This window comes from Cavia porcellus, unplaced genomic scaffold, assembly GCF_034190915.1.
Source record: "Cavia porcellus strain 051 isolate PalLab524CR breed Dunkin Hartley unplaced genomic scaffold, mCavPor4.1 scaffold_31, whole genome shotgun sequence".
NCBI lineage: Eukaryota > Metazoa > Chordata > Mammalia > Rodentia > Caviidae > Cavia > Cavia porcellus.
This window is the reverse complement of record NW_026947514.1, coordinates 37,840,262-37,864,199: the sequence shown is the minus strand read 5'-3', so window position 1 is coordinate 37,864,199 and position 23,938 is coordinate 37,840,262. Positions and strand designations below refer to the sequence as shown.

The 23,938-nt window shown below is 40.4% G+C and overlaps 1 protein-coding gene across 3 annotated transcripts in view; it reads right to left on the bottom strand.

The window, feature by feature from the left end:
* Nucleotides 1–23,938, bottom strand: part of Ppp2r5e (protein phosphatase 2 regulatory subunit B'epsilon) — a 165,729-nt gene that overhangs the window by 77,330 nt on the left and 64,461 nt on the right. For 2 of the 3 annotated variants that reach the window (XM_003472326.5, XM_013155274.3), the window contains exon 3: nucleotides 1,959–2,155. In XM_003472326.5, the coding sequence (XP_003472374.1) occupies nucleotides 1,959–2,155 (197 nt within the window). Of the gene's footprint in view, nucleotides 1–1,958; nucleotides 2,156–22,747; nucleotides 22,899–23,938 lie in introns of all 3 variants that reach the window. The other variant, XM_063240998.1, reaches the window with a different exon arrangement.

Here is a 23,938-nt window from a genome sequence, read left to right as displayed (position 1 = left end):
ACAGATAATTTCTAGGGCAATGAAAATATTTCACACTTAAACACAATGTATTTGCCCGAACTCAAAGAATGCACCCCACCAAAAGTAAACTCTTCTGTGAACTATGGACTGTGGGTGATTACTGTGTGCCAAGGTAGTTTCATTAACTATAACAAATGTACACTCTGGTGGTGATGCTGATAATGGGGGAAATTAGGCATGTGTGGGAACAGGGATGTTTGAGAAATCTCTGTACCTTCTCAGTTTTGTTATAAACATATAAGTGCTCTATAAAATAAAATTCTTACAAGTAAATATACAAATATACAGATATTCTCACAAGGTACAAAATCAAAGATACTCATACTGCTTAAATATGGTACATTTACAGAACAAAATATGTAGCTATAGGCAGAACATATGTACTGATATATAGTGATTAAGTGAAAAAAATGAACAATGAAAAAAACAAGGTACAGAAAGTATATAGAGAATACTACCATTGTTACAAAAAAAATCTACAAATACACTTGTATATGCTCATACAAGCCTGAATTATTCACAGAAAGAGAAAAGTTAGAAATAAATGGTGGGTACCTCTGCTGACTGAAGACAAAGGAAGCTAAAACCAAGAGACTGTGCTCTGCAGGAAACAGGGACTAAGGAAGGTCGGAGTATTAGGTTAGAAGGTTAAGAGAGTATGCAAACCCAAGAGTGACACTTCCCAACCCTGGGACTACCGACGGTGGAGATCCAATCACTGTTGGGGGAGCTGCCTTGAGCCCTGGAAGGTGTGTAGCAGTATCCCTGGCCTCTACCCACTGGAAGCACCTTTCTCTGTCCCTGGTTGTGTCAACCAAAGAAAATGTTTCTGGACACTGCCATATGTTCACTACAAAGCGCAATCGCTCCTAGTTGAGTGCTACTCAAGAGCCACAATGAGAATGGCTACAAAATACTCTAGCACTACATCCTACAAACTAGCTTCTTCAAAATGCATTCATATATGATCTGAGGGAACCGTTTCTCAAGTGGAGATACTTCAAGTGTCTTCCCAAATCTGAATTATCATTTTTAACCATATCTGCCTGATCCCAAAGGTCTCTGTTTGCATTTGTTGAACACAAATGCTAAGTGTTACACAGAAAAGCTCCATGGATGATCAATAATACAACAATGCCAGTTTCCCCCTGGACTTCTCAGGGATGTGTCCACCCTTCTCAGAACTCGATGGCTTAGTTTCACCCGTGGAGAAACCCATCTCCCCACTCCTCCCACCCACTTCTAAATGACATGTGCTTTCTTCATCTGAGAACTTTTAGAAGCTGAGGAGAGAAACCCTCTCTAATAATCGTATTTTGGCTCAACTTCTTAAAAACTAATACAATTATGATCACAATAAGAAAACAATTACTCATACTATATTAATATTTTTCCTGGAAATCCTAATGACTGTGCAAAGTAGAAAATCATGTTCTAAAATCATGAATGCAATCACCCATGATTTCAAAGAGATCATGAAGGAAGGATTAATTACCAAGCCAAGAAAGGCCTTAACTATATTCCACAAATTGTAATTTTATCGAGTATAATATACCAAAGGGGAGGAAAAAAAAAAAGAAAACCAAGACATCTGACAAGGTGGAATATTTTTCAAACATACATCTAAAACTTTTGTTGATTTCTCCTGTGTCTTTTCTTTTTCCAGGCCAGAAATCCAATAATACCCTGGCAATCTTGTTTTCATATTTTGCAGTCATTGATTCCTTCAACGTTGTTGTAGCTGAAAAGTTCTGGATTTCCTCCTCATGAAACCACGCTCTTCAAACTCTAGTGTTGACTACTTTTGTTTAACTCTCAGAGGTTGGCTCTCGTGTGTGGAGGTCACTTCCCTCTGGTGACCTCGCTCTGCAATAAATATACCTGTGAGTTGCTACGAAGATGCTTAAATGTGTCAGCGGCGAAAACAAGGAACTCACCATTCTAACTACTTCAGGGTAAGTCTGCTCTGTCAAACAGCCTCTGCTTATTGTAATGTAGTCCACCAGTTCACTAAGAGTGGAGCGCTTGTATTCTTTCATTTTAAGATCAGATAGGGTGTCCATGAAGTCAAAAATGACACAGCACTGCTGCAGTTTCTTTAGGAACAGTTCAGGCTGCTCTGAGGTTGGAACGTCTAAGAAAAAAAAAGGAAATGGTGTGAGTCCGTCATCAATGTCTAGGTAACAGGAATTCGCTGTGAAAGTTACTTCAAATCAAGCTCAAAAAAATAAGAATTCACATGACAATAGTGCTCTTTTTAACAATTACACATGGGGGGGGGGGAGACAGCATATCCATCTCTTCGGAAATTTTGCCTCTCACAACTGCTATGTCTACAACTCAAGGCCGACTGAAATCCCGAGAGCCATTAGAAGGTTGAACCAAATTTTACCCCAAAACACCCCAATATCAATTCCTTTAAACCTAAAAATGCTGAAAAAGTCAAACTTTCCCTTATAAATTGAAGCCAGAAGTTTTCACAGGTTTAAATTAGTTTTAGTAAAAATAAAAATAAAAAATTTCAAAGCAGAAATGTCAGTCTATTCATTTTAATTTCATGCTGACAACCTTGTTTTAAAGCAATTGTTGGGTGTTAATATATTTTATTTTGTTTTGGCTTCATTTCTATGAAATTTCTTAGTCAAAGGAAATTGAAAACCAACAAAATAAAACAATAGCAGCTCTCAAGAAGAATGTACCCACAGCAAGAAAACCAGAGCAAACTCCACGGGACCTACCCGCTTTTCACACATCTCCTTCCTCGCAGGGGAGAAACTACTAATATTTTTATTAATACGTTCTCAGAAGAGACATCTGTCCTTTTCCAAACAAAGAATAGGTGAGACATTTGGCTCAGTTAAAAAAAAAAATTAGAAATTTTAGGCTAGAAAGCAACCTGATAATTGACAGTTGGACTGAATACAGGACTAAGATACAGACAGCCCACCCCAATCTATCTTCCTTCCACTATTTGATTACCCCACATGGAAGCTTCCCTGGAGAGGCAAAGAAAACTTATGGCCACAGTAGGTGCTGCTGCCTTCATGTACAGTAATTAACTCATTAATCCTCGAAACACCCTTACAAGTAAGTAAGCAGGTGGCATTACCGTTCTTCATTTTTTTTTAAAGGAAAATGATAAACAACCATGGAGACCCCACAATTAATGAGTTACATTGCCCGGCACAAGGCTAGGACTGTATAATGTGTCTCATGCTTGCATGCTTCCTCTGTGCTACTCAAGAAGGTAACCGTGAGTGACAGTTACTTGCAGTCACCCCGGGGTGCTTCAGTGAATACTGTGAAGCAGCCTTCACGGTGGGAGCCCCTGCTCCCGGGAGCAAGGGCAGCTGCGCACAGCACCCACCTTACAGCAGGAGCTCCAGCAGCCAGCACAAGGGCCAGCCTCACACACCCATCATCCGGGTGCCGTTCCACAGCCCCTCTCCCCTCCTCACACTAAGTGCTAGCGTAGCTACCCCAGACCTCACCGACCTTTTCCTCCTACAGTGCCAACCTACTTAACAGAGCAGGTAGGATTTCTTCACCCTGTATTAGGCACCAAGAAGTAATCAATATTTCTGAAGGTATGCAGCATCAAAACTACCCTCAACAAAAAACAAGTTGTATATTTAGATAAGTTTTTAAGCAATGAGATTCCCGGTCTCCAACAGCCTAATGTAACCTACACTGAAATATTTTGGATTTAAGTGAAGGTATGATATTATGTCTTACTCTGTGCTTTTATATCTAAACACTTCAAAAACATCTAGTCTTAGATCGTAAGAACAAAGGCAGTCAGATCAAGCATTCACTTTAAATGCTGCCTGCTCTAGTGTTTATAATAATTAAAAAGGCGTGGGGGCACAGCTTGGCGCAAAGGCCCTGGGTTCAACCCCTGTACCGCAATCAATTGACCACAGGCGGAGAGTTTTATCAAGTGTCTATTACACGTGCAGGAACACTGCATTTCGGATTCAGACCCCAAAGATGAATGGGAGTTGTGATGCTGCAAAGGATACAAGAAAAAGCTTATTAATGTAATATTAGAGGTTAAAATCAAGAGCAATTTTAATTGGCCTAGTTTCTTGTTATCCTATAACTTTAATAAAACCCAAACACCAGATCATCTACATGGAGAACTCCTTATCTCAGCATGTACAAATTAAGAAAGCATCCATCAAAGATAGCCTTTCCAAAAGCAAACCATCATTTAAGCAGTAACAATAGTTAATGTTCGTGGTCACTGCAGTAACTCCCAGGAGATTAATGCATTTAGTGATTCAAAGAATTTAGGTAGTTAACATTGAGACCTTTTTAAAATGTCAGGCACTTAAAATTTTCTTTATTTATGCAAACTGGCACATCGCAGACAAATGTGAAGCAGGCCTTCCACTTTCTAGAAATAATAATCATAATATATTTACTGACCATACTGGGTACATCTACAGTACTAGATATTGTCTTAAGTGCTTACACACATTATATCTCATTAGTCCCTACAACAAATCTACAAAGTTTTAATAAATGAGTAAACCGAAACACAGAAGCAGTTCTGTGATCTGCCCAAACCCAAACAGCTAACAAGCAGTGGAGACAAGACTTGAACCCATGCATCTGGCACCTAAAAGCCAAATGAAGTGAAAAGCCACAGCAGTATTGTACCTGCCAACAGGATAAATGCCAAGACAGAAGAGAGGGAAGCAGAGAGAAAAATCAATCAAATTAACCTGCTACCTGCCACCAGTCATAAAGTATCAAATCATATGAAGCCCTGCTCTCCCTGCAACCCAGCAGCCCATTCCTCAGATCAACCGATAGCAAAAGCTATGCTTTATGTTTTTTTATTATCACACAAATTCTAAAATGATCTCCTTTCATGAAATTAAAGAACTTAAGTAGTCAAGAGCAACCAAAAATGGGATAGAGGGGTCCCATTAAGGAGGTAATTTCTTTATCGTACTAACAATTTAAAAAAAAAAAAAAAAAAAAAAAAAAAAAAAAACCTCGTTCATGTTAGGTGAATGGAATGACCCAACCATCAAAACACTTCAAAAGCCAGGTGTGCTGGCCCGTGCCTGAGGTCCCAGCTCCTGGGAGTCAGAGGCACAAGAATCACCTAAGTCCAAGAGTTTCAGGACAGCCTGGACAACACAACAAAGATCTCACCTCTTTCAAAAACAAACAGCTAGCCCAAGCAAGGGGCTCTTGGCGCAACAGGCCCTGGTTGCTGCTGTCAATCAGCAAACTGCTCCCTCTCTGCATGCCTTCCTCTCCCTGCTCATAGTCTGCACTATGAAAAGACCGGGCAAGTCAAATTCAGACAGGAACCATGCTCTAGTGCAGAAGCTCTCAACAGAAGAGAAACTCAGTATCTATGAACTAGTCCCAGAAGCAGATATAAATATTCTTTATTAAAGAAACATCTACAAAAAAGATCACTTACTAGGCCATAAAGAAAATCTCATAAATGACAAGACACCACATAGTCAGCACATTCTGAGCAGTGGGCTAAATAACACTAGCTCCCCAAATCCAAGTCACTTGCAATCTAAACACTTCTGAAGTAAACTGGAAAAAAAAAAAAAATTACAGACATTTTAGAAATAAATGTAAATTAGGAAAAATATCTGTCATGGTAAAATCTCCAAGCAGGTTGGATTCTTCTACTATCTGTCATCCAATGAAAACTTCTGCCTTACAAAGACCACGCCACCCGTTGGAGAGGAAGCCCTAGATCATGACCATGCATAAAGAGGAACCACTTCGTGGTCACGTAACACCACGAAAGTCCCTGGCACAGTCACTCATCTGTCCAGCATCAGCATGCATGCACTTCAAGAGAAGAACAACTACCCAGTTATCACAGGTCAGGAGATCCAGTCGGTGTGAGGCCAGTGGCCAGCTACTTCTCACCACAGCATCCTGCTCTTTCCTTTTTAGCGTTAGTTTCTTCCCACATACCTTTTCTGTCCCGTGTCCAAACATTTTCCTATGACTGTCACCAGGAAGCTGGATAAATGACTACTCCCCTCCAAGGTGTACAACAAATACTTTTTAAAGTGTTATGTAACAGAAAAATGGACACAGAACTGAAGAACAGAGGGCAGTGCACATGCGTGATCCCAGCACTCTGAGACCAAGGCCTGAGGCAGGAAGAGAGTAGTGTGAGACTCCCCTGGGGCAATTTATTAGGAAGATCCTGTCTTAAATTTTTTAAAGAAAAAAATTGTAAGGGCTGGCTGGGAAAGGGTTAGGGATATAAAAGAATTAAGGTGTGTTATGTTCATGTATCAAATCCTCATGATGAATATAATCATTATGCATTTCAAATACATACTACAGTAATAAAAATAAAAATTTTAAGAAGTACAACCAAAAACTTAAAACAACATTAAAAATTTAAAATATAGCCAAGGGGGCTGGGCATTTAGCTCAGTGGTATAAATGCCTGCCTGGCAAGCATGAGGTTGTGAGTTCATTCCCGGTACCAAAAAAATAAAAAAGTAAATAAAATATAGCCAGGTGTGGTGGCATGCAACTGTAATCCCAGTGCTCAAGAGACTGAGGCAGGAGAATCACCACAAACTGGAGGCCAGCCCAGACTACCTAGCAAGATCCAGTCTCAACAAACAACAACAACAAAAAAAAAAAAAGAAAGAAAGAAAGAAAAATAATTATTTCAAAATGGAAAAAAGGTGGAGAGACAACCCCGCTGGGAATGTAGCTCAGGGCAAAGGCCCAGGGTTAAATTCTCAGTACTGAGAGAGCGTACAAGAGAGCAAATTCAGATGAAAACACCAAGATCCTTCTGTGTCTAAGAACAGCCACAGCAGGATCCGCATATATTTTAGCATAGTCTAGATCTGACCTTCAACTATTGCACCCGTCAGAAGAGACGGAGGTAGAGAGAAACACGCTCAACCTCACCTTCTCCCTCGCCCTCATGGTTTCCAAGGCTGAGCTGGGGAGAATCTCGTTCTTATTAGGGATGTTACTCTACCTTCGGGTATCCAAAGCCCAGACCCATGGATCCAAGATGAGCTTACTTTCTCCAGAGGCTCGCCTCAGTCCGGATTTTGTGAAGCACAAAAGTAGCAGGGGTAGAAAAAAAAAAAAAATGACCTTGGCATCTTTGGGGTTTGGTGTTTTTGGATTCCAGTCAACAGAGGCTACTGAAAAATCAGAATGTTAAATTCACACTGGCAAATCTGCCACCAAACACACAAAGAAAGCCCAGGGCATTCTATTTATTAGCCATCATATCACTGAACAAAGGCAGATCTGGTTTTTCCATTTTCTTTTTAAATAAAAATCCAGCCCACTTGCCTTCGCCTCTGAGTCAGTCTCAGGCCAGTCAGTCTCAAGGTATCCAGGAGCTGCTGCTACAGGCCAAGCAGCAAAAGGAGGCAGCTGGGGCCCACCAAGGGAGAACTGGAGACAAAATGAACAGTGTCACGTCACACAGCGGGTTTCCAGGCCAAGGAAACAGGAGAGCCAGGGGAAGGGCCATGCAACAGCCCACTTCCAACAGAACAGGGCACATGTCTCCGGCAACTTGCTGGCCTCTGTCTGCAACATACGGGCCAGAAATTCACATAAAAGGGTACAGAAAGGAGCACCTGCTCCTTGGAATGACACTGGGGATGCTCTCATGGACTCGGAAACTTAGCAAAGCTGAGCTCTGCATCGCTGCAGTATGTTCTACAGTTGGCCCTTCGTGTTCTGAGATACTGCCACCAGCTTCTTCGTATGGACTCAGTACTCGCCCAAAGGTTCACCTCTGACCTCATAAGACTTTAGGCTGTTTTCCTATCCGTTTTAGCTCAAGCAACATGTCCAGCACTGCCAACTTTTTCTTTCTTAAATCTACTAAAATAGCGACCCAATAATTTTTCCCTTTACACTTTTTTGTGGGGGTCAACCTTTTTGAGACAGGGTTTCACTATGTAGTTCAGGCCAGCCCTGAACTTGCAGCAATCCTCCTACCCCAGACTCCCGAGTGCTGTGATTACAGGGGTATGCCATCATGCCCAGTGCTCTCATACTTTCTTGAAGGTCAGGGACTTTGTGAAAAAGTAGCAAGCACTTAATCTAAACATGTCTGAAGCAGCAGCCAGTCCCAAACAGCATATTCTAGAGAGAGATACTGATTTATTTATCTATCTACTTGTTTATTTGGGCTGTGCTTAGTTTATCCTACTTAAAATTATAACATGAGCTGGGCCTGGTTCTGTGAACCTCCAATATCACACCCAGGAGGCTGCAGGTAGATTCCAAACTGTAGGCTAGCCTAGGCTCCACAGCAAGCTCGCCATCAGCAAGGACTACACTGTGAGAGCCTGTCTCTCCACACACACACACACACACACACACACACACACACACACAAATTTACTAAACAGTAAGAGTCAAAAGCCAGGCAAGGTGGCACATGCCTGTAATCCCAGCACTTAGAGGCTGAGGCAGGAAGATCCTTGCAAATTCAAAACCAGTCTGGGCTACAAAGTAAACTCAAGGTCAGCCTGAACTGCATTGTGAGATCCTGTCTCAAAAAAGACCAAACAAACAAACAAAAAATCTGCTACATGTTATTATTTGGGGTAACCCCTACCCCTGCACAGGGAATCTAACTCAGAACCTTGTGCCTGCCAGGCAGGCACTGATGCCACTGTGCTATACCCCCAGCCCACCTGTTATTATTTGGGACACTGATCTGATAATCAGATAAAGTATAAACTTTGTCATGCAAAACAAAAAATTTTAAAAAGTAAAAGTTATGAAGGCCAACCTGAACAATCTGGTAACATCCTATCTCAAAATGAAATTTTAAAAAGGGCCGGGGATCTAGCTAGCTTTGTGGTGGGCTCAATCTCCCATAACAAAGGAGGGAGCAGAAAGGAGGAGGAAAAACTGAGACAAGTTGTAGGCTACTAACTTCCTTAAACAAAGGCTAGTATATGGAGAAATGCAGTAAACAAGTATTTCCATCAAATATTACTACGTTTGTACTGCAAGTTAAGTTATAACATTAGCTGAGCTCCTAATGGAAATATATAGTTGTTTTTTAAGACAGGGTCTGACTATGCAGTGCAGGCGGGCCTTGAATTCACTATATAACCCAGGCTGGCCTCAAACTTGCAGTGATAGCAATCCTTCTGTCTCAGCAATCAAGACCTGGTTCCCAACATCAGCCTCTTGAGTGCTGGGGCTACAGATATGTTCATATTATTTAGTGAGTAATTAGTTATAATAATTCTGTTCTAAAGCACTAAAATAAAACTCTTCTAATCCTTTTCACTTGAAAATGCCCTAAGATATTAATCACTAACGAATTAAGTAAAAACCATGCTTGCACAAGCTATAGGAGGCTGAATTTAGTGAACATTAAAACAATGTCTCAAACTTTTTTTTTTAGACAAGGCCTCCTTGTGCAGTTCTGGCTGGCCTTAAACTCTGTCTCAGACTTCTAAAAAGATCCTTACTACTAAAATACTGAGTAGATTTAGCCTTGAAAGATTAAAGAATATGCCAATACATGCTGTTCTGCCTAACTGCTTATCCCTGGGTCTGTCCAAATCATTGCTAGCAGTGCTACCTCTAAACAGGCAATATTCTTTTTGTGTAAGCACATATTTCAGGAAAGCTAAAAATAATTTTATTTTATTTCATTTTGTTAGTAGAACTATGTTCCCACAAGGAATTTCTTTTGCTACCCAATAAAGTACTGATATAATCAACAATATTTCATCAAAGCAGGAAGATAAATATAAAACTTCATAATAAATCAAATAACAAAAGTAGGCTTCATATTTTAGTAAATAGATCAACATGCTGACTACATAAGATACTTCAACTAAACAAGCAAATAAGAAACTAACCTCACAGCAATCTTTAACTAGAATGACTATTACATTCTGAACCATCTCAATTACTTTGTTACAATATTCAAACTGGGGGGGTCCCAAGAACATCTGCTGTCAGTAGGCCAGTGGTGCTTTCAGGCTAGACATTTGTATTTCATGAAAGTGCCCCAAGTGATTCACCAAGTGGTGAGGTTGAAAACCATTGTTTTTAAAGTAAGAACTTTAAAACTCCCTCTTTGATCCTAACTACCTTCTCCCTCAGTCCTTCTCCCTCAATTTATTTACAGCTGGCAGTGCAAGGTTTGTTTCTAAACTAAGGAAGGTCCTGGAAACATGTGAAACAGTGAACTGACTACTTTTAGACCTCCTGTCAACCTGTTAGAAGTCTACAGAACAGTTTTCTGGTTGTTAGCACACACTCTTTAAAAATAAGCTCACAGGGGCTGGGGGTTTAGCTCAGCGGCATAAACGCCTGCCTTGCAAGTGTGCGGTCATGAGTTCAATCCCTGGAACCGATAAAAAGGAAAAAGACAAAAAAAAAAAAAAGCTCACAACATGGCCTACCTAAAAGTGAACAGTATCAAAAGCAGGAGGCTGACATGTAGGTATTAATTAACCAACAAAAACTAAGAGGCAGCAGAGGCCAGTACCGAAATTTTGGGATTCAAAAGAACAGCAACAACAAAAGCAAGCAGGAGTGCCTGCAAACTACATTTTGTCTCTAACACACACTGTCCCCTCAGTCCTCAGAAGGGCTTAGGAGTGGCCAGATGAAACTGGTGCAGGGGACCGCCTCACCACGCTGCTAACACCACAGGCCAGGGAGAGCGGCAGCTGGTACTGGAAGCCAGGCAGTGTCTCCTCCGGGCCAACACGAACAAAAGCAAATACTGACAATGCCAAACTACACCTCACTGTTCATTATTTAAGAAAAGTTTTACTTGTTTGGTGCTGGCTTGGGAGTTTGGATTTGGTTTGGTTTGGTTTTAGGACAGGTTTGGCCCTCAAACTTGCAGTGATCCTCCTGCCTCAGCCCTCTAAGTCCTTAAGATAACAACTATGCACCACCACACTCAGCTAGAAAAGCTACAATCTAAAAGTAAAGGAAAATTTAACTAACATTCCTTCAAGTATGTATTTTAAAACCGAAATAGTACAAAGTCAGACTTAAGTGAACAAACTGAATTTCTAAACAATCTATTAATTATTCTTCCAGTTTATGTAATTTACCTATACGTATGATTGTTCTTTCACTTTATTCTTTTATTATTCTGATAATTCTACATTTCCCTATTCTCAAAAGGTAACACATGTGTGCTTTATAAGCAACACCCAAATGTCACTATCACTGTGGCAGCCCAGCATGGGCACGCCAGGGCTCTCAGGTTACTGTGACCTCACTCTTATCAGACGGCCAGGGCCTTGTGTAGGCACAAGGTGCACACAAATCACATGACACACATCTGAAGACACAGCTCAGCTATTTCATGCCCTATACTTTTTAGCTGTGACTCTCACACTTCAGATTCTAATGTTAAGGTAGTCACAGAAAGCTTTCAGCACATGGAATATTTTCAAATGATCAACTCCTAATTACAAGTGTGAATTACTGCCCTGCTACCAAAGTCACCACAGGACAGAAGCCACCAAGCCTCAACTCGCAGTCACAGTCTCTATTATGAACTTGTTTCCTAACAGCCTATTCCACGGGAAGAGACATCACAAACACAGAAACCAGGGCTTTCTCAACAGCAGCACTGGGAGTCGGTGAGCAGCTCTGACCTCCTGGGTCCACCCTGCGCACTACACAGTACCTGTAGGCATTGGCAACCCCGCCCCCCAAGAATTTCTCATTCCATTTTCCCTCTGCCCAGTAATGGTGACAATCTCCCACCAGCCTAAACTTGGAGATCCCCGAACCCTATTAGTCCTTGGCTTCACCCCTTTTCTAGACACAAGAGTAGTGAGAGTTCTGGCTGTGTTGCTGCTGACTCTGACTGCTTAGAGCTGAGAAGATAATCAGAGGCTCTGCAATCACAAACGATCTTTCACTCCCCAGACCTTAACAGGCATTCCCCCAGGATATAGCAAGTATGCAATAAATGTCAGCTGATTAGTGAATTATTTCTCCACTACACAATTTTAAATGAGCTTATTCTAGAAATAAAATTATAGTAAAGAATAGAGCAAAAGGTTTAATATAACATATTTAATAAAATACACTTACTTCCTAGTGTATTAGTAATGTGAAGTCCTGATGTACAAACTTAAAAACTGGAATGGTGTTAGTGATAACATTTATGAGTAGAAAAAGGAGTAGAAAAAGGTGAGGAAACCAATTTACTTGGAAAAAAATTTTTAATTCAACAATTCCTTAGAGTTCCTTAAACTCTCTTACCACTAACACTATCTAAAAATAATGCCTTATTTTTTAACACTTTACTTTTTATAATCTAACAGGCTATTAAAAAGCAATGGTTTGTCAGGTGTGCTAATGCACACCTGTAGTCCCAGTGCTCAGAAGGCTGAAGCCGGAGGATCGCTGTGAGTTCAAGACCAGTCTGGGTTACAAAGTGAATTCCAGGCCAGCCTGAACTGCACAGTGAAACCCTGTTTCAAAAAGACTAAAACAAAAACAAACCAAAAAAAACCAATGGTTTATATTAAAGAACATGAGACAAATATAACGCAGGACAAAAATTGAAATACACAGATGAACACACAGTAGCAAAGAAGCAAACTTAACCTGAAGATTTCATCAGGTTCATCAGGGTGAAGGCACAAAGGTCAGTTTGCAAGGTGCCTGCATGGGGCTGAGCACCTGTTCCTTCATTCAGCCACCAGTCACCCCATCCCCAGGGCCAGTGCCTCAGTGACACCACGGTGAAGATGCGAAACTCCCAAGCTTCCGCCTCCAGACCAGTGAGAAGCCACGTGAGAGCAACTAACACGGATAAACTCTGATGTGCGAACAATAAAGGAAGAAAACTGCACAGCAGCGTAGTGTGCACAGTGGGCCTGGGGGACCTAACGTTAAATAGTGTCCACCTGGAAGTGACACTTCAGAACTACTTACAGGACGGAGGATGGGGGCTGACAACAGGCTGGGCAGGTGTAAGGTGCCTCCCAACAGGAGAAGCACAGGTAGACAGGTCCTCCTCCCAGGAAGGACCGGGACATGCCGGTGAATCCCAGGACCCAGAAAGTCGTGGCTGGGGCTGCAGAGGGCCAGCGAGGCCTGGCTGCAGGACAGCACTGGCCTCAGGAGAAACTCCAAGGGCTCTCTGTCCTGGACTCGGCTTCCATGAGGACCGCACCCGCCCTGTTGTTCTAAGGGACATCAAGCTACTTGTTTATCTAGCATTAAGTTCCTAACTGCAAAATTAAGAAAATTTACTTCATAAGGTAGAACAAGGATTAAATGGAAAGCCATTCATAAAAGTAGAAGTGTTTTCCACAGAAAAGTATCATTCCGTTGATGGATATTTATCAAGCATCATCAGACATCATCAACACCCAGACCTAATCAATATCCTTAATGAGACTACCTTTGGCAAAGAATTGTTACAAAGTGCAATCAATGTATGTACCACTGTTGCCCCATGACTGACATGTTCTGAAATTTTTAGTTTTTTTCCTGCTTTTTAAAGATTTTTCTCTTTGATATAAAATGGATTTGGAAAAAAATTATTTGTCTAGTTATGGCACAACTTTGCAATTATTTTAAAAGCACTTAGGAGCTGAGTGTGGCGGTATGCACCTGTAAATCCCAGCTATTTGGCAGGCTGAGGCAGGAGGATTTCAAATTCCAGGCCTGCTGCAAAAAAAAAAAAAAAAAGAAAAGAAAAGAAAAGAAAAGAAAAAGTGAAACAGGGGTTAGAAAACACAGTCTCAAGTGCTTCTATAAACATTAAAATTTATTTCAGTAGTATCAAACATTGATAAAGGCTATTTAAAACATGAAAACAATTATAATTTGTTGTCTGTATTTGGCTTTTAGGCAAGAAGTAAATCAAAAAATCATACGAATTAATAGAACAAGCTTCTGAGATATGCCCAGAAGTCAGCAGCATTGAAGGCTGGATTAAAAACAAAACCTTCAGGGCAGGACGGGAGTTGTGGCTCATGCCTGAAATCCCAGCACTTGGGAAGCTAAAGCTGAATGATCACTGAGAGTTCCGAGACTAGTCTGGGCTAGACAGCCAGACTCTGTCTCAAAAACAAACAAACCTCCTCAAAAAAGGTAAAGTAAGTTCATAGAATTAAAGATTTTTAGCAAGTATGTTACTTTCAGTTGAAAGTCCCCCACTCACCCCCAGTAATTACAATAAATAATAATACATTATTTTCAGTCACTTCCATTAAATGAGGACCTTCTCCCAAGAGCCTGCTTGTACACTAGATTTGTTTTGAGGATTACCATCAATTTGAGCACTAACATCATTTTAGAATGAGAAGAACATTTTAACACTATAACAGCAAGCTAACAACAACTTAGACTACACATTAACATCAACTAAGCCTACTGTCAATTCATAACTTAAGAGTTGATATCACTCAAAGACACCATTAAACATTTCTTTAAGACTTAAACGACAAAAAAGCAAAAGAGTGTAACATTGCAATGCCAGCTTCGAAATACTCTATTTCTGAACATCAGCTGGGAGTTTAAATATGAGGCTTTCAGTTCCTAAAAGTAATACAGCACGGACTGAGTGCGGCAGAATGACCTCTAATCCCAAAAGGAAAGAAGAGTATTCATTTCTTTACAATTAACTCATCATCTAGGCAATAAATCCACTGGCATTATGTAGTACAACACCCTTTATACAAAGGATAACAATTAACATAAATACAAATTTAAGCTTCTATGCAAGTTGAGGAACTCCAAAATTCAAATTTGCAATATGAAACTAAAAGTAATGAAATTCACTTTAAAGCCTTATTTCCTACTGTGTATAAAAACAGTATTGTACAAGCATAAAATGACAGAAATTTACACAAGTGTACTTACATATGTCTATAGGTATGTATAAATGTGTCTGGCTCCAAAATCAAAACTTGAAGAACAGTAATACAAATATTTAAAAAGGCCAGAAAAATGTGCCTAGAAAGCTTAATAGTTTCCCCACAGAAAAGCATCTAAAAGCACTGAGTAAGATGTGATTCTAGCTTTAGCTAGAACACTCACGACACAAGTCCCTCTGCTGCTGGCTGCCTGGCTGCAGCACAACTATCCGAGGACTGTAGACAGCAGTGGCATCTAAAGATATGCTTGCCAATGACGTATTTCTAACAAATCTCGATGTAATTCAGCATTCTATGTTCCACGCTGAATCCCCAGGCTGAAACATGCCACTTGCTAAGACAAACATTTTCTCTTCAGTTGTACTGAAAACGGCTTTCCTTTTCAGAAAACATCCTACTGTTTATGACCATACCTTCCACTAAGGAAGCCAAAACAAACAGGAGAAATAGGAGTTGGTCTTTTAAATATAATACGATTACAACCACACAGGGTAAGTAATGCCTCCATCTCAAAAGGTTGTGCAGTGTAATTCTGAAAACATCAGAGAAGCATTTAGGGGGCAAATGAGTTAAGACTGCTTTCTACATAACTGGAGCTTGGGGGAAAGTGTGTTCTTCCATGTGGCTGATACTGCCTTTCACACCACACAGACACTCAAATCAGAGGGCCTCGGCTTTAATCAGGCTCCATCCGCCAGCTGCCTGCTGGTCAACAGGACAGCATGACAGTGTGGCCAGGATGCTTGGACTCTGAGGTGCCTTGCTTACATCTCAGAACAATGGTTTCCTCATAGTAAATGGCACAATAACAGTCTCTACCACAAACAGAGTCTGCCCCCAAAATGGATACACACTTCAGGCAAATAAAAACTTGCATAAATATTTTAAAACTAAATTTATTGAGATATCGTGAGATCAATACAATTTATCTTCAGCCTTTACACTTATAAGAGGTACTCAAAGTAGTACTATTAGCTTTCAGATATTTATTACTTTGTCTGAAGTGTGTATACATTTTTTATGGTGACTCTGTATAGCGTTGACTTAATTAAATGAGTGAATAAAAGGAAAAACATACAGTGCAACACATGTGGTACTCAATAAGCTTTAACTGCTGAATTATTGTTGCTTAAAAGCATCACTGAGCCTTAGTTTATTTTACAAAATTTGTCTTAAGAATAGTAGCTGTAACATGTACAGGTACAAATTTCGTATGATGAATGTGAACATTATGTGTACCTAACATGTACCAATAAACAATTAAAAATAAACACTGCTTTCATAAAAAGAAAAATAGCTCTATTACATTGATAGCTTGAGAATTTCATGATATAAATATATAAAAATTACATCCCCAAAATAAAAGACCTAATACATGGGCAACTGAAAAAACATTTCTCAAAAGAAGAAGTATAAATGGCCAATGAATGAAAAATGTAGCTGGGCACAGTGGCACACACCTATAATCCCAGCACTGGGAAGGATCGTTGTGAGTTCGATGCCAGACTGAACAATAGAGTGACACTCAGTGCCAAAAAACAAATACCAAGCAAAAATGTTCAGCATTGCTGGTCATTAAAGAAATGCAAATTAAAACAAGACTGAGATTCCATCTTACTCCAAAAATAATTTCTATCACCAAGAAATAAAATCATAACAAATGCTGGCAAAATTGCAGGGGAAAAAAGAACTCTTCTACATTGTTGGTGTAAACTAATACAGTCTCTATGGAAATTGGTATGGTGATTCCTCAAAAAACTAAAACTAGAAACTCCATTCAACTACTTCCACTTTAGTTATCTTCTTCAAAGAGTTAAAGATATCCTATTGCACTGCAACATGCATAACCATGTTTATAGCAGCACAGTTCATAATAGCTAAACCTTGGAAGCAGTTTGCAAGCACATCAACAGATGAAGGGATAAAGAAAATGCTGTATTTATACACAATAGAGTCCTACTCTGCCATAAAGAAGGATGAATTTGAGTCATTTGTAGGAAAATAGATGTACTTTGATACTATAATGTTAAGTAAATCAGATGCACAAGCTTAAATATTACATGATTTCTCTTTTTAATTTAAGAAATCCAACACAAACAGCAAAATACAGATTAACTGGAAACAAGGCAACAGATCTTTTGAAATTAGGAAGAAAACCAAAAGATAAAGAGGCGAAGATTAAAAACAAAGAATGAAGATGTGCCATGTCCACGTACCAACTCAACCATGATAAATGTAATCGTTATGTATTTCAAACATGGACTAATAAAAAATAAGAACTGAAAGAAGGATGAAAAACTAGACTCCGGTTGCACTGGAATGTGAATGTACTTATTAACATTAGGAAATTGTGCAGTTAAACCATGGGTAAGATGTTAATTTTATATTATGTGCATCGTACCACAATTAGAAAACTCTGAAATGAAATACAGGGCTTAAAAAATGTCTGTGTGTCATGTTTAATCTACATTTTTAAAATGCAGTACCTAGAATGTGAAAAATGCTTAGTGTCAGGTCTTTAAAAGTGATTTTAAAGTGAACATTTCAATTGTTAATAGGGTTTTCCCCTTCCTTCGTGTCTCCAGAAGTGTTAAGCATATTTGAAGAAAATAATATTGATCTTGATCTACTAATACTGAGTGAGATTACTGTACTGCACAATAAACTGTAATCTGATTAGAGGAAAGAAAGGTAATGGTGCTGACTCAATACATGCAATGACTCAGCTGTCACAATCCTGAGGATGAAGAGGTCGGCATTTGGCTGCTTCTGCACAGAAAGTGGAGGATTCATGAAGAGTCTGGCACTCTGCATGAGCACTTGCAAGGCCAGGACCCATCGGCACAGCTCCCCTCTTCCTGACTGCATAATAACCAGGTCCATGCGAAGGAACAAAATAAGCAATGTTAGACAGCTCTGTTCCTCCGAGCAAAGTTTAAATTAGTATCAATATTCATGGATGTTAACAGTGACAAATCCTAAAAGTAATGATAGTAATTTACACTTAAGAGTTCTTCTCAGCATTCAAAACAAACATTACTGACCTCCCACTAAAGTAACACAAAATACTGAAGCACTCTGAAGTATTTTATAAATCTTTCTTTTCCACATACCCTGTTATTTAAACATCTAAAGTCTTAGCTAAAATACTACAAAAATTTAATAGCCACCCTAAGCCTTCAAATGAAGTGAGCTGAAGGCCAGCCTGAATTAGAGGGAGATTCTGTCTCAAAACAACAACAAAAATCACGTACGGTAGAGAATGAAAATAAAATGCATTTATCTGACCTCAAATTCATGGTTTGGTAGGAAGCAAGATATACAGATACAGATAGATCTAAGAAAGAAAGAAAAACACATACACACAATTAAAGTACTCAAGTTTCATGGATCACCTTGAAAAACATGAAATCACCACCTGGAAATGACGCAACATCCTAGCAAGGGCTCTTTCTACTTGCTCTCACATTAAAGTCTTGCAAAACCTTGGAAAGTGGGCTTAATATTCCTATTTTACATGGAAGAAAACTAAGAACCTCAGGTACTCAGTTGCTTTATTGTGAGTCAATGCCAGAGCACGGGAACAGCTCCATCCACCTGGGGCCGAAGGCAGGATGACTCTACCCAACATGGAGCCCCACCTTGACATTCATTTGAATAGACACATCACGGGCAGCAGGGGTACAGGCTACAGAGCAGTGAATTGGTCCTCCTCATCCATCTCCTTTTATAGCTTATTTCCAGTCCCTACAGCACACGAACACTTTCACCACAATCACATTCCATGCTCAGGCCCTTTCCACACTTAAAAAAAAAAAACCTGAGCTGGGAGGCTGAGGCAGGAGGATCGTTGTGAGTTCAAGACCAGCCTGGGCTATAAAGTGAGCTCAACCTGCCTTACCTCCCATACCGTGGGAGTTCACTACCTTGTCTGCTAAGGGGCTACTGGATTATCCCAGGAAGAAACATGCTGCACCACTGCCAGAACTTCATAGTAACAGGAGTCAAGTGGCAGTTTCCAAAGGCCTAACTTTAACAATGAAAATTTCAAGCATAAAATGAGTGAATTATGTCCAACTCCTCCAGTCACCCCTACTCTGCTTTCAAGTTTATAACAGAAGCCTTTATCAACAGAAACAGAGGTAAGACTGGTAAAAAGTGGGGCAGAGTGGCACATGCTTTAATCCCAGCTAATTGTGAGGTTATGGCAGGAAGATTGCAGATTCTAGCCCGGGCAACTTGACAATGCCTTGTCTCAAAATAAAAAATAAAAAAAGCCAAGGATTGGGGAAGTCCTGCGTGGTGGCACACACCTGTCATCCCACACTCTGGAAGACTGAGGCAAGATCACAATTCCAAGCCTACTCTGAGCAATTTAGTAATACCCTGTCCCCAAAACAAACAGGGCTGGGGATGTATTCAGTTCCAAGGTATTAGCTTTCTTCCCCAACACTGTTGGGCGTGGTTGGGTGTGGGGTTTGGCAGTACAACAGACGAGCCAGGGCCTGGGTTCAGTGGGGTGGGCGGTCCTTAATTTGAAGTCTAAGAATGTTTCACAGCTTGCCTGTAGCATTATACTCTCACATCACAGAATTACTGAGACAGTCACTTCCAAGCCACTCCTTACCCATCCCCGAAGTCCAAACACTGGCATGATCCAGTAGAGCATGCAGACAACATTGCCCTTTTAGGGTCAACCCAGCAAGTCTAGGAGAGACCATCCTGAATTCATCTAGACCCTAAAATCACCAGCATGAACTCACTGTGGCAATGGACAGCACACGCAAAAATGTGTGTACTTTAAACTTGCAACGAGACACTTTATATGCAGATGGTTATAGATTCAAATGGGCCAGAGAAACTTCATATAATCCTCTCTAGATTATTTTTCAGAACCTATCCTCTACTGAAAAATATAGTTGCTAAGAGACAATCTGTCCTTTGAGGATTTTTAATGCTATAAGCAAGACCAAATGGTACTGGTGAATGAATGAATAAACCAAAATAATCAAAAGTCACCAAGGACAGGTCAGGTATGGAAAAAAAGATTCACATCCTGAAAAGCCATTTCCTGTTGCAGAATAGTTCTCTCTGAAAACCCTGAATGAGTCATCCTTTCCTAGTCGTATCATTATATACAATAATAGTAAAGACTTAGCAAGCACTTACTCTGCCGCAGCCACCGTCCGAGCAGCTTACATGTGTTAACTCCTTAATCGTCTCCACGCTGCTGCCAGTGCTGTCAGAATCCGTATTTTACGTGTCGGATACTGAGTCTCAGACACACTTAGTAACTTCCCCGTCATCGCACAGCTGGGAAAGAAGCCTGCGACCCTTCACACAGGGGCATCTGGCGCCTGTACTCACTCGCCACCTCCAATAAAGACTGATGTGGGTAACTTAGCGCTCATCACTTTTGTTTAGCTTTCTTTTACGCTTTCAGCGAATATCCGTGTCACACACTGAAGGGACCGTCTAGAAGGGTTAATGTTTTGCAAAGACTGAGGCAGACACGTAGTCATACATGCTCTCTTAGTACCAATCAGGGTGACTACAGACTCTCAACATTTACAGGATCCCTTTATGTTGGTATTAAGTTTCTCAACAAAAGACAATTTCAAGTCTTCTCAGGCCTTCCAACGTTCTCCTTTGCACCCAACCCGGATGCTTCCAAAATTTCAACATTCTTTTGTCTGGATTTAATTTGTTTTTCAGGGAAATGTAATGACACAAATGTTACTGTTTTGCTCTGTTCGGGAACACCTGACATGTCAGTCCTTCCTAAATTCTGATGAGTCTGAGTGTTCAAACCTGTGTTATCACCAGCACAGCCTGAGGTCAGGACGATATCTAGAGAGGGAAGGCTGCTGCTTCCAGCTGGTGAGAGGGAGACAGGAAGTGAGGAAAGGATAAAAGGTAAAAAGAGCAGGTGGGAAGGACTGGGAAGGACAGAAGTGTGGGGTGAAATACTAGGAAAACAGGAATTACAAGGACCTTAATATAGAGACACTAGCATTAGGAACTTGAAAAGGTAGTGTCACCTGGGTGTCACGTGACTTAACAGAGCAAGGTGGCCCAGGAGCAAAAATAAAGAAGGATGAAATCAAATCACCTAAGACACTGTTGACAAAAGAATGGAAGGCATCAAAACACATTTGGAAGGTAAGAAACAGAGGATCCCTCTCCCCATGAGATGGACCAGAAGGAAAGACAAAAATTCCTAATACTGCAGGTACAACTAAATCACCAGAGAAGTAAGTTTATCAAGGAAGTTCATGAAGTGTGGTATTAGAAACAACGGCATGTGAGGTAAAGCCACAGCTTCTATCCAGGGAAGAAAAGATTTAAGACAGGATTAGAAGCAGGGCCTCATTAGGGGCCAGATTGCAGACCTGTCTCTGAAAGCTGAAATAGAGTCCCAGATGAGCGACTGACTCGGCAAACACAGAACAAGAAGCACAGCATTCAAGATGGGGCAGCAAAGACAGGAGGAAGAAAACCCAGTGACGGAGAAATAAGTCAGGTTAGTGCACAGCGGACAGAGCAGCAAGAAGGCAAAGCACCAGCAAGGTCAGTGCAGCGCTGTGTGTCACCGAGGCTGACACGAGGGCCAAGGAAGTCAAAGCCCTGCCCGGGGACAGGGTGCGGGACAGGTCTGGCTGGGAGGATGATCAGAGTACTTAAGAGTAGAGGGGGAAAGAAGAAGAGTAGAGGGAAGAAGGACAAAATAAAGGGCAGAGTAAAGTCTATGCAAGTTTTTAGAAATTTATGTTTTAACAAAGACATTTTATTTTAGAAGAGGCTGGAATTTGGGAATGACAATGTGCAATTTATGTACCATTGATGGGGGGGGGGGACAAAGAAGGAAGCTCAGGCGGGCAGGCGGGCGGGCGGGCGGAGGAAAGCCAGAAGAAACAGCGAGAGGAAGACAAACCCCTAAGTGGTAGCACAGAAGCCAAGTATGTTTACACAGGACAGCATGGGGGGGGACCTAAATCCTGCGTCAGGACTGGATTTGGAGGTGACCCTGACCAGAGCAGCTCCCACCGAGCTGCGGTAACAACTGCTCTGTGTCAAACCCAGATTTCCACAATGAAAAGTTCTGACTAGGACAACACGTCACTCTCATCACTGTGAGGCAAAGCCTTTAGGACAGACTAGTGCCTCATCCACAGACTAGATGGCAGAGCCTCGGGTAAGGAGACCAAGAGGAGCACAGGAACCACGCACACTCAGCCCAAGGGGTCTAGGTATTCGAGGTACTCTACCACTGTCTCAAACACACTGTGCTAAAATTTAAAGATCAGTGTACACATTCATCGATCAAAGTCTAAGAAAGTCTATAAATAAATTACAATCAGTTTACTTTTTCTTCATTTGGGATGGGGACCTAGATGTTCAATATATCACTGAATTGGTTTACAAAAATTATTTTAAATATTTCGACTTGGATAATAGATTGAAGAGGAACAATTTTAATAGGAAAACTACAAAAGCAAAGAAAAAATATTTTTAAGGGTAAGATCATAAAAACTAATGCATTAAAGTTTTAAAGAAAGAAAAAGTACCTTAAAGGGATTTTTAAAAATATTTATGATAAAATGTTAAGAAAATGACAGTTTTAATAGTACACATTCATTCCTTATTAAAAGAGAAAAAAGTTTCCATCCAAAACATTTAGACCCCAAAACTTTATTCCACAGGAAAGCAAAAAACAACAGGGAAAAAGCAAATATCTAAAGTAAAGTTTAAAGTAGAAACTCTGATGAATGCTTAACTATAGTTCATGAACAGGACTGTTATCATTACATGGCCTATATAACCAGACTTACATATATAATCCTTTAGTAATTTTGGTAGTCAAAAAAAACAGGAATATGATGCTGAAATCTTCTACTTGTCACTGATGATGTGAACATGAACAAACAAAAATTAAAACGATGAAACTGGAGTCAAACACTCTCCCAACAATACCCCTTGCATCTGAAAATAGAAAGGATGCAAATTTATATTTGCATAGTATCCAAACGATTTTTAAAACATTCTCAAAAATATATTATTTCATTCAATGACCCTGACAACCCTAAAAAGTAGTTAGCCAACCGTGGCTAGATTCGATACTCATTCTGCAACTGACGAACTTGAATTATACCATACAGGCATGGTTTGCTAAAATTACACACAATTTATTAAATAACAAAGACCACATTCGAATCTGCCCGCCTCCCTCCCCTCTTTCCTCTCTGCAGTACTGGGGACTGAACCCCAGAATCTTTGCACTGAGCTGTATCCCCAGCCAATTTTTATTTTTTTGAGACAAGGTCTCACTAAGTCACTCGAGCCAGGCTTCAACTTGTGGTCATCCTGCCTCAGCCTGCCAGAGTACGGGGATTACAGGCCAGACCAGGCCCAGCAACAAGTCCTATAGGCTGAGACCACTGTTTATTATGCTAATATATCCCTTAATAACAAGGTTTCAAATCTCTGCTGGACTAGGCTCAAATATTACACACCATCCTCTGACTTTAAACCAGGCTCAACTACTCTGAAGCACCTGAAGCTCCGTGACACTGGTGTTATGAGAAAGCCAATTCTGACAGTTCATTCGTTATGTTGCTGTTCTATGCCCTAATGAGCACACAGAATTCACCAAGGACTGCTCCCATCACTGTGCTCCCAAGCTCTTACAATTTCAAGAGTTTTTAAATCCATTCACAATTAGTAGTCATTAAATAATATATAAAATGCTCACTCATGCCACTCATGAAAATAAGATCATATATTTAACATAAATTTAACTAAAAAAGTTGTCTTACTATAACTGACCAATGTCCACTAATAGCTGAAAATTAAATGAGTCATTTGGATTGTAAAGTATTAGCCTACTTGTTTTATGAATTTGTTAACACACACATGCATGTACACACACACACAACAAATTTCCATTTTAAAGCAGCAGCTTACAAGAACTAAATCTTTTCCCCACTCCCATTCAATGAATGGGCTATTCTCAAAAGTATTCT